The sequence below is a fragment of the Ambystoma mexicanum genome, chromosome 8 (genome assembly GCF_040938575.1).
Source record: "Ambystoma mexicanum isolate Mex_15411 chromosome 8, UKY_AmexF1_1, whole genome shotgun sequence".
Lineage (NCBI taxonomy): Eukaryota > Metazoa > Chordata > Amphibia > Caudata > Ambystomatidae > Ambystoma > Ambystoma mexicanum.
Window position 1 is genome coordinate 1,125,668,776 of NC_090929.1, and position 13,811 is coordinate 1,125,682,586.

The 13,811-nt window shown below is 47.8% G+C and overlaps 1 protein-coding gene across 4 annotated transcripts in view; it reads right to left on the minus strand.

Moving 5' to 3' along the window:
- Window positions 1-13,811, minus strand: part of WDFY4 (WDFY family member 4) — a 1,820,746-nt gene that overhangs the window by 1,480,773 nt on the left and 326,162 nt on the right. For all 4 annotated transcript variants that reach the window (XM_069611160.1, XM_069611162.1, XM_069611161.1 and 1 more), the window contains one exon: window positions 10,831-11,021. In XM_069611160.1, the coding sequence (XP_069467261.1) occupies window positions 10,831-11,021 (191 nt within the window). The remainder of the gene's footprint in view (window positions 1-10,830; window positions 11,022-13,811) is intronic.

Here is a 13,811-nt window from a genome sequence, read left to right on the forward strand (position 1 = left end):
GGTCCATTGTCACGCAAGATGGCTGACAACAAAGGAAACGAAACTGAAGCACCCGGAGCGGCAGAATAGAGACGGCAGCCGCGGGGAAAGAATGATGATGGCGAAGTGGAGACGGAGCGAAACCCCTGCGGCGGTAAGCCTTGTGTCACGTTGGCCTGCATGCTGACCCGGAATGCAAGAGCCCGGCGGCAGCGGGGGTGCAAATAGATAGGCCGCGCCATGATGGACATATGAAGTGCTCGCTCGCTCAGCATCGATGAGCAGAAAGCCGCGGTGAGAGGTGGCGGACGGTGCGACTGCTTGAAGAGTACTACAGTAGATGATAAGGGTGGAAAAGACAGTTGGGGAGGCACGCAGATGCTGAATCGAGACAGCGAGGCATAACGGAGGCCACAGAATGTCGACGCGAGGGGCCGTGAGCAAGAACAAGAATAAGCAACCCACAATGGATATTTTTGCCAAAACGCAACATTCTCCTGCGGCCATCGCGCCCAAAGGCTCCATGGCACCAGCGGAGGGCACCACAGTGGCTGAAAACCATCAGATTTTAGAGGCCATCATGGAGCTGAAAGACTCTTGGGGGGTTGCAATGTCAGACCTGCGCACTTCCCTGGAGGCTAAAATAGACGCAGTAGGCATAGAAGTCACCCTGCTGAGGCAAGATGTCAGGGGGCTGGCGGAACAAACAAGCAGCCTGGAAGGTGCGGTGAAAACTAACACGGACACCAGCACCGCCAAAGCAAAGGAGATCTATGTACTCAAACAACAGGTAGCTAACCTGGAGTCTCGAGTGGAGGAAGCAGAAGGGAGAGCGAGGAGGAACAATATTCGCGTGGTGGGCTTGCCGGAGGGTGAGGAGGGACAGGACCCGACAGACTACGTCGAGAACCTACTCCTACAAGGAATTGGGGCTGGAAAACTCTCGCAGGGATTCGCGGTGGAGAGTGCATATAGAGCCCTTATGAGGAAGCCGAGACCAGGGGCCCCTCTCCGGGCAATAATCGCCAAAATATTGAACTACAAAGACCGCAAGAAAATACTGGAGTACTTCTGAAAAGGGGGAACAATCGAAAGGGCCTCGAGCACCATCACGGCGTATCCGGACTACACTATGTTGGTCCAGAGACAACGGTACAGCTATGTGGCAATCAAAAGAAGGCTGCGCGCGGCTGGGATAAAATATATGCTTCTGTACCCTGCGAAATTGAAGGTGGTGCACAAGAGCAAAATGTTTTTTTTACACTCCTGAAGAAGCAACGACGTGGCTGGATCTGCAGGGCTGCCCGGACCGAGACACGGAAGAGACCCAAGAGGGACACGATATGTGACTGGGATTTGGTATGCATACTGTTAAGTCGTCGAGTGAGCACCCCAGGGGTGCCTAGATGAAGATTAAGATTAACGGGCGCGGCTGTAGGAGGCTGATATTTTGATAAGATACTGCTGAGTGTAACAGACTTAAAGGACTGGAATATAGTAGCATGTACATATATGCAAATTGTATAGCAATGTGTAGTTAACCCGAAGTGACATAGGAGCGGCGGGGCGAAAGCACCCTACCCCCCGAATTATAGTTGTAGTAGGTTGGCCACTAGGGCGGCCTCACCCTGCAGAGCTTCGAGTACAGGCGAGAGCCAGAAAGAGCTAGATGCAGGGGAGCCTGAGATCCAGGGATGGAGCTGGGCAACTGTTGGGGGGAGTGATGTTGGGGAAGGGACGGGAGGCGGAAGGGAGGTGGAACGGGAAGTTTGGGGTGTTTTTGGTTAAAGGGAATTCAGAGTGGGATACGAGCCTTTACAAATTGGATTGGAATTCAAAGTCAGACTGCACCTGGGGGAGGAGGGACAGAACTTGTACAGGCCATGGGGGACCTTAAAATACTTACATGGAACGTGCGGGGGCTCAACAGCTACTTAAAAAGGAACAAAGTTATGTTGTACCTGCACAGGCAGAAAATAGATATTGCATTGCTGCAGGAAACCCACCTTACACAAGAGAGGATGGACACATTGCTGGGAAGTGGAAAGGAGTGTTGGTGGGCTCATCGTACTCTGCTTATGCGAGAGGAATGCTCATTTGGGTGGCGCCACATGTCCCTTTTCAGCGATTGCAAGTGGTGACTGAGACAGACGGGAGGATGGTTATACTGAGGGGACTGGTGGAGAACAGGGCGATAAACATTGTTAACACGTATGCCCCGAACCAGAACACAGCGGCGTACATTAGAACATTGAGTGCGAATTTGAGCACATGCGTAGGAAGCGCGATGATCTGGGGAGGGGACTTCAATTGCGTGTTGAACCCAAGGGTGGACAGATCGGATGGGAAGATGGATAGACCGCCCCCTGCAGCCAAGGCGTTACAGAAATTGCTGGACGACTTTGGTCTGGAGGATGCATGGAGAGATAGGCACCCCCAGGATAGGCAATATTCACATTATTCTGCCCCACAGCAGTTGTCAGCGAGGCTGGATTATGTCTTCACATCACCCGAAATGATAGCGGAGATCGCACAAATAGAATACAAGGCCAGGGTCCTTTCGGACCATTCACCCCTGATTCTCGCATGGCAATACTGCCCCCCCGAGAGCGAGGATCCTGACATGGCACCTACGACCGAAAGCGTTGCGAGACCCCTTTTTTAGGGAGGACTTGAGGGAGGAGATTGTAAATTATTTTGAAACAAATACTGGGAGCGTGGATTCGGCGGGAACACTATGGGAGGCCTTTAAAGTTGTCATGAGAGGGGTAGCCATAGCAAAATCCAAGGGCCTACAAGGTGGGGTTTTAGCCGAACTGCAGGAGACGGAAGAAAAATTAGAAGAGGCCTTAAGGGGCGGAGACGATACAGCAGAGAAGCTAGAATTGACACTTAGGCTACAGCAAAAATGTGCAGAATATTGGGAGAGATTGTGTAACCTTAATTATAAAAAATACGTAGAGAGACAGCATGCGGGAAGTGATAAACCGGGGAGACTTTTGGCATGGTTATATAAGAGTGAGACCCGCAGAGTCACAATCAGGACTATAGAAAGAGAAGATGGTAGCGTAGAGGACACCCAGGAAGGAGTCAATCAAGCGTTTGTGGATTATTATAAGGTATTATACGGAGACAACGGGGAGAGTAGTCGCGCTATGATGGAAGAAACGCTTGAGGACATGGGGTTGCCCAAGATAAGTGAGGAGGAGAGAGAGGAACTAGATACCCCGATCACCTTGGAAGAATTAGGGGAGGTGGTGAGGCAGCTGCCTACTAGTAAAACCCCAGGGTCAGATGGACTCCCTAGTGAGTTTTACAAAGTATACATGGAAGAGGTTCTCCCTCCACTGTTAGAGATGTTAAACGAAGCGTTCGAGACGGGATGCTTACCGGAGTCACTGAGAGAGGCCGACATAATACCGCTCCCCAAACCTAATAAACCTGGGCACAGCTGTGGTTCCTATAGACCCTTGTCAATACTGAATCAAGACAGCAAGATATTAACTGATGTCTTAGCTAATAGACTGAAGAAGGTTATTGGCAAACTAATACACCCGGATCAAACGGGCTATGTCCCTCATAGAAACATTACCAATAATCATAGGTGACTCCAGAGAATCATTGAGTTTGGCAGAGAAAGAGATGAGGAAATGGCAATTGTGTCTTTGGATGCAATCAAGGCCTTTGACTCCGTTAAATGGCCATGGCTGCTTGCGGCCCTGAAGTACTACGGGTTAGCACATGGATATGTAAGGTGGCCGAAAATTCTATATAGCGAACCGCTGGCTAGAGTTAGGACAGGATCTGTGATATCGGAAAGGTGGCAGCTCAGCAGGGGTACCAGACAGGGATGTCCGTGGTCTCCAATGCTCTACATACTGGCCCTGGAACCTCTAGCAATATATCTGAGGCAGAAATATGATACCATAGGCATTGAGGTGAAAGGGGAGCAGCATCTGATCTCCCTATATGCAGATGACATGCTGCTGTACTTGCGATTCCTAGATGAAAATCTCCAGTACATCCTAGAAGTGCTGGGGAGATACACTGTGCTGTCCTGTATAGCAGTGAACCCCCAGAAGTCCAGCATGTTCCCATTAGGGGGGTACATGGGGATTCCAGCGGAGCGACTACCTGTATTGCAAGTGCCGTGGGCGGTTAGCACATTTCGGTACCTGGGGATAGATATATACCACACCGTGGAGGAAGAACATAGGTGCAACACAGAAGTAGCCATTAAAAAAATTGATAAGTGCATGCAATTTTGGGCAAAGCTGCCCTTGGCGATGATGGGGCGGGGAGCAATGCTAAAGATAGTGGTCCTGCCAAGGCTCCTACACTACTTCGGGAACATACCGTACCTGATTCCTAAGAAGTTCGTCACCAAACTGAATAGCATGTGTAGGGACTTTTTGTGGCATGGCACGCGAAATAGAGTGGCGTTATGGAAGCTACAGAACTTCCATGACAAAGGAGGGATAAAGCTGCCCAACTATGAGGCGTGCTACGTGGCAAGCCAGTTACAGTATGTTGCCAAATGGCTCTCTGACGAAGAAACCTCAGAATTTAGGCTGTTTGGGCGTGATTGTGCACCTTTTTATTTGAAAGAGATGATGTGGGTACCCAGGGCGGAAATGGTGGGGCGCCCTAAAATGATGCGACTGGGGTGGAAGGTGTGGGGCAGGGCATGTCAAATGATGCAGAACCCGTCCCCATGCTCACCGCAGATACCACTGGTTGTATTGACGGGGGAAGACGCGCAGCTATGAATGATACTCAGGAACCACTGGGAACCGGCTGGGGTGGCAACAATGGGTGATATTTGGCGGGAGGGCTCTAGTATTACTTTTGAGGGGCTGCGGGAAGAAACTGGGTTGCACGAGGGCCAGTATATTACGTATCATAGAATGGTGCAGAGGATTAAGAGAACATGGCCTGAAACTGTGTTGGAGGAAGAATCAGATGCCACCATAGACATGATATACGACATAGCTGAGGGGGGTCGTGAGATTTCCAGATTGTATGAAATGCTGATTTCTAAAGTGGGGAAGGAGGTCACGCAGTTGAGACTAGATTGGGAAATGGAGGTTGGAGCCCCGATGGAAGACGGGATGTGGGAACGGGTGCAGGGGTATCATAAGAAGGTGTCTAGAAACGCGAGGCTGAAACAGATTCAACTGGACATAACGCATAGAGCATATATGACGCCTTGGAGGATATCGAGGTTTGAAAATGCAGGACGGCAAGCATGCCCCAAGTGTGATGAGGAGAACGTGGGCATGGTGCATATGTTCTGGTCATGCCCGATCATAGAACGTTTCTGGAGGGGAGTGAAAGGGAAACTGGAAGAAAAAGGGGTCAAGATTGTAGTGGATACAGTGTGGGCCTGTCTGCTGGGGGGGTTACCAAGACCACAGAAGCTCAGGCACGTGAGTAAGCCGAGGGATCTGGCTTATGTGCTTGCAAAGAGGAGGATTGCCATGGGATGGAAGTCATGCCACGTGCCAAAGGTAGAGGTGTGGTGGAGAGATTTGCAAAAATGGGCGGAAGCCGAAACCATGGCATGGCAAGAAGCGAGTAGTACAGGGGGGGAGGAGGAGACTGAGTCCCTGATGGCCTGGAAATTGCTGATAAGCGAACTGTTTGGGTCATTAGATGACCCGGAGGAGCCTGTTGAAGAGGAGACCGAAAAACAGGATGCGGAAACTGAAGGTTTAATGCAATAGACTCGTAGAGGGGGGTGGGATAAGGAAAGTAGTTGCTAGAAGTTAAGAAAGTGTAATGAAACTGTTGGAACATGCACTGTTTGTTTGGTTTGTATTGTTTGGTTGTGTCTATAACTCAATAAAATGTTTTGAAAGCATTGAAACAAGCAAACATCTGATAATAAGATGTCCCAAAATAGTAGCTCAGCGTTCACTTCATCTTGGGAGTTACGCACCAAAAAATGGGAACATGGGAGACTGGTGGAGTTACCTAATCTCAGGAACCAACAGCCAACTGACTTGCGCAGTTGTGAACTTCATGGACATGATCCTACCACAGCATCTCTAATGATGACATAAAATGACTAGAAATAGTGTGAAATGTTGTAAAAGTTGAGCTTGAAGCTGAAGTTGAAAGGAATGACTAAAAAGTTTGTCCTTTTTTGCAAACTAAATGTCAATAAAAAAAAATAAAAATAAATGTTTTAAAACATTTAAAAAAAAAATATTATCGACGATGCAACAAACTGCCTAGTATGTATCATCAATCTTTGTTACGCACAAACGCCCAAGGTTGGGGGGAGGTTTTTAATACATCGAGATGCCTCTGCACTAAGCCGCTACCAATTTAAAGGGGTGCTGATGAAAGCGATCAGCAACGCGGGATGGGACCCAAAGGACTTTGGTACCCACTCCTTCAGAATAGGTGCCGCCACCGCGGCGTGGCAGGGAGGCCTGGCACCTACACAGCTAAAAAACATAGGGGGATGGAAGTCAGATTGCTACAAAAGATACATCAGACCACAGCTGATATAGCCATGCCTGTTTTTTCTCTTCCTCATCCCCCCCCCTTGCAGAACCATCAGGCAACGGGAAGACCTCACTCAACTCAGCATGGATTGTCGGCCACTCATTCGTCTTCAGGACAGGCCGATGGGGGGAAGAAACCAAAGAAGGTCCGCCTTTTAGAAACACCATCGCCTCATGGTGGGGTTACAGGGGCCTACGGTGGACCAACATCCACGAAACATTAGCAGAGCTGGTCGCATACAGAGACCCGCCAGAATTTCTCATAATACACTTAGGGGGCAATGACCTGGTGAACTCAGGAAGGAGACATCTTTTTGAGGAAATCTGCTCCTCCTTGGCGGACATTTCCCACAACTGCAGGGAAACGGAAATATATTTTTCGGCCATCCTTCCCAGAAAGAAGTGGCTGGGGGAACACTGTTACAAATCGGTAGACATTGCTAGAAGAAAACTCAACAGGGGATTAGAGGAATTCTGTACAGCAAGAGGGCTGGGTTTCATAAAACACCCGGCCATTACCCTGGGCGACCCGGATCTTTTTCACAAAGACGGCACCCACCTATCAATCCAAGCCATGGAACATTTCTTTCGGGAAATCTCGTCAACTCTCGCATCTAGAGGCTGTTATTAGGAGATACTTTCGGGGGAACACGGCCAGCCGGTAACCTGCCCATGTGTGGCGGCACGGGCCAGAGGGGGTAACCTCAGGACCCGGTGCCCAAAAGTATGATATTATTATGATATGTGATTTTTTGTTTATCTGCATAACCATATCTGTACAATAAAATCCTACGGCCTTTTATTGCCAACACTTGAGAAAATGTTGTGAGACAAATCATTTCGGGTGAGGGTCGGGGTTCGGCCTACAATGATGCATGCATATGGGTTCATCAGTTATGGGCAATGATGCAGGGCCGCCCAAGTCGAGGCAGAGTAAATGATGTTACCATTTGGCAAGCTAGGAGAGGGGCAGCCCCCGCCCCCAGGCCTGCTACTCTCTCCCACAAGCGCAGAGACATGCAGTCTCTGTCACACAATGCCAAGGAAGGGTGAGGTGCAAGGGTGAGGTGCGAACAAGCTCCTCGCCCTTCCTCCAAACGACAAGGTGCTAAGCACCTGCGGAAAACCAACAGGCACGCAGGGCCCAGGTTCAAAGACCTGCCCCCTCCTCAGGGGGCCAGACATGTCGGCTATCCAGCCGGGGGCTGGCGCACAGCCCCCACTACTATATACATCAAAGACCCAGGGCTTTCCTGGGTCTTATAAATAAGAGCAGAATGCTCTAAGAAAACACAATCTGTTTGTGGACCCTGAACGGGGACCCAAACAGACAGGAGGTTCGCTGTTTACTCAGCGTCTTCCACACTTTGCTTCTTAACACAAAACCCTCCCACCCTACAAATAAGGGAGAAGAACAAAGGGAAAGAGGTACAGGGCACTGGACGGTGTCCACAACGAGTCGTGGGACATGAGAAGGCGGCACGGGCCAGAGGGATAACCTCAGGACTCGGTGCCCAGAAGTATGATATTATTATGATATGTGATTATTTGTTAATCTGCATAACCATATCTGTACAATAAAATCCTACAGCCTTTTATTGCCAACACTTGACAAAAAGTTGTGAGACAAATCATTTTGGGTGAGGGTCGGGGTTAGGCCTACAATGATGCATGCATATGGGTTCATCAGTTGTGAACCTTGTCTTATTTTAGCTTTGCCGCACACTCCAGTGTCAAGCGTTGCAAAGGGCTCAGTGGTCTCTGGAAGGCAGCATGTGTGTGCTATATGAAACACAAAGAAAACAAACATAATATTCCCTTGTATTTATAAGCAGAAAATATGTTTTGTGAACTAAGATTCTTACATAGGAAAAATAATCATAGTAGCAATCCCATTACTGGGTGCTTTACAATGTGACTACATGTTCACGGGTAAGGGATCAAGAACGAGTGGGGGCATGAGCAATTGGATCCCACACAACAGCAGGAGGATAGGCGGAGGGTGAGGGGTAAGAAGTCAGAGGAGGAGGATATAAGAGGGGTTTATGCAATTGGAACAACCAGAGAAAGAACAAGAATGGAGGGGTTGGGGCAACCAGCACCGGCAAGGTGACAGGGAGAAGAGGATGGAAGGGAACAATAGGGGTGGAGGAGGTGGGGGGCCACAAGGACCATCTGAGGGTGAAATGGTGCAGGGAGCAACCAGGACAGGCCACGGCGGGAGACGATTCGGCTAACAGGGCCAGCCATAGAAGTAGGGGGGAGCCGGGGGCAAAGAGAACAGCCAAGGAGGAAGGGGGGACTAGGTGGATGGGGTAATCAGGACCAGCCAGTGGAGGAGGAGGCGAGGGCAACCAAGGCAATCCTGGAGACGGAGAGAGGGAGTAAATCAGGACAGTACAGGGAAAAGGGGAAGTCACTACCAGAGGAGGCAGCATGGTGCAATCCGGGCAGTGGAACTAACAAAGGGTGAAGGGAGGGTGAGCCTACTGAACAGGCTAGCAGCGGTGCCATTTTTAATGTATTCTTCACCAGTCCCTCCAATGGCAGTAGGGGACCCCTGTCTTCATCCGAGTTACATGGTCCGCAGTCTGGCATGCGCTGGCATCAAGAGACATTTGGGTAGGTGGGAGATTGCAGGCTGCACCAGGAATGGGCAGGGGCAGAACAGATGGCGTGGGAGTCAGGCAGGGGGCTCAGCTATGCCCCAGCTCCACAGCGTGTTCCTGTGTATATAATTGTCCCTTCTACTGCCTTCATGCATACGTTATACCTGTTTCACAATCTGTGTACGAAATTCGTCTTCACTAATTCAATGTGCACCCATGTCTCCCTTCACAAGTCACGGATACAGACTCCTCTAATTCACAAGTTCCATGTATGCAGATTTATCCTGGTCCCACCCTGTGGAGAGACGCATCCACTCTATATATTTATTTGTTGTTTGCTTGTTAGGTGCTTATACAATAAAAATATACTGTTTCAAAGTTTACACACAAACACCTCTCCTTGTACGATACAGTGTACAGGCCCTTTTCCTCGTCATATTTAGGGCTACCTGCCCACCCTCCTATCAACATAACTTCACTCACACCCAATGAACAGAACATTCCTTCCCATGGGTACAGAATACACACAATCTGACCCATTCTTCATGCTCAATGTGTTACACCGTTGCAGGTTGTGTGTGCCGGAGCTTCCTTGCTGCTTGCAGTCTGCCCTCAAGTCCCCAGTCTGAATACCAGTCTGTCTGTCTTTCTTCTCTGAGAAACATCTTCACTCCCTGACGATGTTAAAGGATTTTTTTACCTTTTCTATTTTATTTCCACTTTAACAGTGCTTTTGCAACATAATCATAACTGTAAATAACAATACATCGCAAAAAGAAACAAACTGTTGAAGAACAGCATACCCCTCCCCCCCCCCATTTCAGTCTAGTAGTGACGCAGTTCCATTCTAGGCCCTCTTCCCTGACCACCCGCATCCCGACCCCCTGCCATCCCCATGCCCCTCATTTCTCCAAATGAGGAGAAATGTGTTAATCCACTTCTCAATTTTCTCTTATGTCTCACATGGGGGTTTGTCATCTTGTAAGAGGCCCATCAGCTATACCAGCACATTCCAAGCCCCCACCTCTTCGCTGCTTTCCCTCATCCCTCTGTGTAAGACCCTATACCTTACAGTTGTTTCCGCCGTGGACCATCTTCTAAGATCACTCCGCCAGTCATCTATGTGCAATCCACCACTGGATTTCCAGGCCATAGCAATCCATGGTTCTGCTAATATACAGCTAGGTCTACCATCTAGGTAGTTGGCCTAGCTTCTCTCACTCAGGCATCTGCCTTCCATATGAAATGCGTTAACCCAATTCTCCTCAACCTTCTCTCCACTTCTCCCCAGAACCTTGAGATCACTACACATTCCCAAAACATATGCATCATTCCTGCCTTTTCCGCTGTGCATCTGGGGCACCCACTGCCCCGTCCTCCGACATTGTTAAATGTATGGTCTGGTCTGCAATCCAAAGGTGGACAATCGTGTTTAATCTCATGACTATCTCCGGAACTTCAAGGACTGTGTACACATGAGCTCATGTTTGCAAAGACCTGTCCATCTTTGTCAGTCAGAATGCAGGTGAGCAGACCTGAACATTGGAATTGTGGAGTATGGAGCATGCGTGTGCACTTCTGTGCATGGTGTCAATTGGCTGTTGGGGAAAGATGTAAGGTTGTCTGAGATTAAATGTTTTCGTTTTTTTTGCAAAAAAGCAAGCCGCAGGTCCCCCGCAGCCCTCCCTACGGCAGGAGAGAGGGAACCGACAAATAGATTTACTCACCCCAAGAGTGTCCAGTCTGAGCTGGGACTCCCCCTGTGTGGAGGAGCATAGTACACCGATGACCGTGCTCATGTACTCCTCAGCGTTGATGACCGACAACTGCTCCAGGATCTGAAGGGAGGTGCTCCGGTAGCAAGCCATATCCAGGAAGATCTTGATGTATGGCACCATCCCATAGTCCTTGATGACCACTAAGGGTTAAAAGACATCACAAAGTCACACATGGCAGAAGTGGGTCCTATTGACAATGCTGTGATTCCTCGGATCTTTCAGGAAGACATTTGCAGTTCAAGTTATAGTTCTCATGAGGATTATCTTTCTAAAGTCACAACTCTTTGTTAAATCTGCTGTCACTGGTATGCTGGTAGGCTGTGATGCTCAGCACCTTGGCATTCCCTAATAGGTAATGTAGTACCATGGAGTAAGGCGGTCATAGAACATATTATCAAGTGCCAAGATACTATTTATTTCGGGCAGCATGCTACATAAATTATAAATATTAATTATTAAATATAATTTAAAGGAGAAGCGCCAGTCCTCCACGCGTTATTGACGGCCTGGAAGTGGCTTCAACTTGTTGTGAATCAGATCGTTCTAATTTGGGTTTGGATCCCAATAACTTGCAGAAAAGAGGACCATCTGCTTTGGACTCCTAGGAGCTGGTGTGGGGCCGCTGTATTGCTTTGTAAAGGAAAACCGAGAGCAGATTATTTTTTGCGACTAGAGACCTTTTATTTTCACGAGTTCTTACAGTTGTACTTATGTGTTAGTCTGGATGAGGCAGCAGACCCCTACATGTATTGATGAAGATCCAAACAGTTTGAACAATGTCTAGAATGTGTGTATTTTTCTGGTGTGTCCGAGATCAGTCACTTAGCTAGCCCTAAAGGTCGACTAGAGGCATTTTCATGTAAACGAGTAGACATACGTTCATTAAATCTCTGCTGCATATAAGAGATATTTGAAGCAAATATTAAGTTCTACAAGTATGTATTAAAACGTTTTGTAGAAGTGAACTATACCAGTGAAGAGAGTTAAGTCTCAAAATCAAGGAAGGCAGAATTATGTCTTACTGCAGAGTGAACAAAGAAAAGTATTTCCACCCATTTTTATGTTTAAATCAATAAAGAGCTGGAGAAATTTGGGGATAGAAGCCTGGTAATGGAGTTAAAAAATCGGATGGGCCCAACCTCCCTACAGTTCAAGGCACCAAAGCTTGTTGCATGATATGCGGGTTACTTATAATACTGAGTGAAGCTATTTTTGCACATAAATACCTAACTGGCATGGACTGAAATAAAAAGGGAAAGTAGGGTAATACCATTCCTTGAATTCAATTAATATAGCCAATGGGGTCAAATGTAGTTTCTCACAGCTCCTTTAAATACAGCTCTAAAAAAAACTCGCCTCAGGACTCCTTTCGATAACTTCTGTTTTGGTGGGTCTGTTCTTGTAGGACCTCCCTATTCCAAATCGTAATGCACATCTTATTAAGGTTTATTTTCTATCCCGGGTGGGTTGCAGAGGTAGAAGTCACACATTGAAGACTTGTCAAGCAACACCGCTACTCTTTGAGAAGACAATCCAAAATGCCAACAAATGGCAGGTGGAAGATGGAACATTTGGAAACTAGCTTCTGCTCAAAGATTACTGTGCAAGAGGGGTTAGCTGGCGGGGCTTTATTTATCTATTTTCATTTCTAAAGCGCTCACACAGTCTGCGGGCATCGAGGTGCTGTTACAGGAATTGTTTGTTTTTTAGTTGCGTAATTTTTTTTTTCCTTAGTTGCGTATTTATAACGCGCTTAAATACCCAGAGGTTTCTGAGCGCAGACCCGGGGATCGAACCTGTGTTGTTTCGTGTCGTCTTGCTTCCAAGGCGAACAAGTTGCCGCTGAGCTATCCTCCCGGGACTTACAGTGTAACCCCACCTTTCTCTAAAGAAGGGAACTGCTGCTTATAGGGCAGTTCCCATGCAGGCAAATTTGACTATGCTAAATGGAAGATTGTGGAAAGTTTATCCTGGAACAAGAAAGCTGGTGACTTTTTTGTTTACATGTGGAGTCAACACTGAGCATGGTGATACTACCTAGTGTCATCCTTGTGCCTGCGCTCGATCAGTCCTGCAGTCATGCTGTGAACAGTGTGACCATGCTGGCAAGTGGAATGCACACTGTCACTAATGCTATGCAGTTCAACGCAAGAAATGAGCCCGAAAAGGCAGTATAGGCCATAAAATGACTGCAGTGTGTTAATTAGACCTATGCACATGTGCAGCAGAAACGTGTTGCAGAAGGAACGAGACTACGTGCAGACTTTGGGAAGGGCCAAGGTCCATAAAGAACCCTAATGCTTTCCAAAGAGCTTTCAGGTCATGCCCTTAACACAGAGAAGAGCTTCTAGCTTTACTGGCTTTGCAATATGGAGTTCATCGCCAGCTTGCCCTGGTAACTACGGCTGTGCGAAGTTGCAGGACTTCACATCTGCATACTTCAAGAAGTGTACTGTAAGGTTTTGAAAACTTCAGGACGTTGCAGAGTTTTTCTTAAGCACCATTACATTCCTGCAAATTGGGTTTCCCCTTTTATCAAACCCCTGTAACCCAGAAACACATTCTGCTAACTGGACCTATCGAAGCAAGTTGCGACAGAGAAAAATTCCAGAAAAACACGACTTGCTGAAATTAGTTCACACACACTATTATTTCCAGGTCAAAGGGGGCTAATAGAGAGGAGCATGCCATGCACTGCAGGGAGCAGCATGTCAATTGCACTTCCTCTTTTCCTCTCGTGGCTGCCCGGGGAGTGGAGATTGACTATATCTTCGTGAATGAAGGCATCCGGATGCAGGCACCCTTTGATCTGCTGTGAGATTCTCATATTAAAGCAATCCTCGCATTAAATTACATATACTAATAAATACATGTTTGGTGAATGTTGTACTACTTTTTTTGGGAGGGATGCAAATGTGGTTCTGAATACT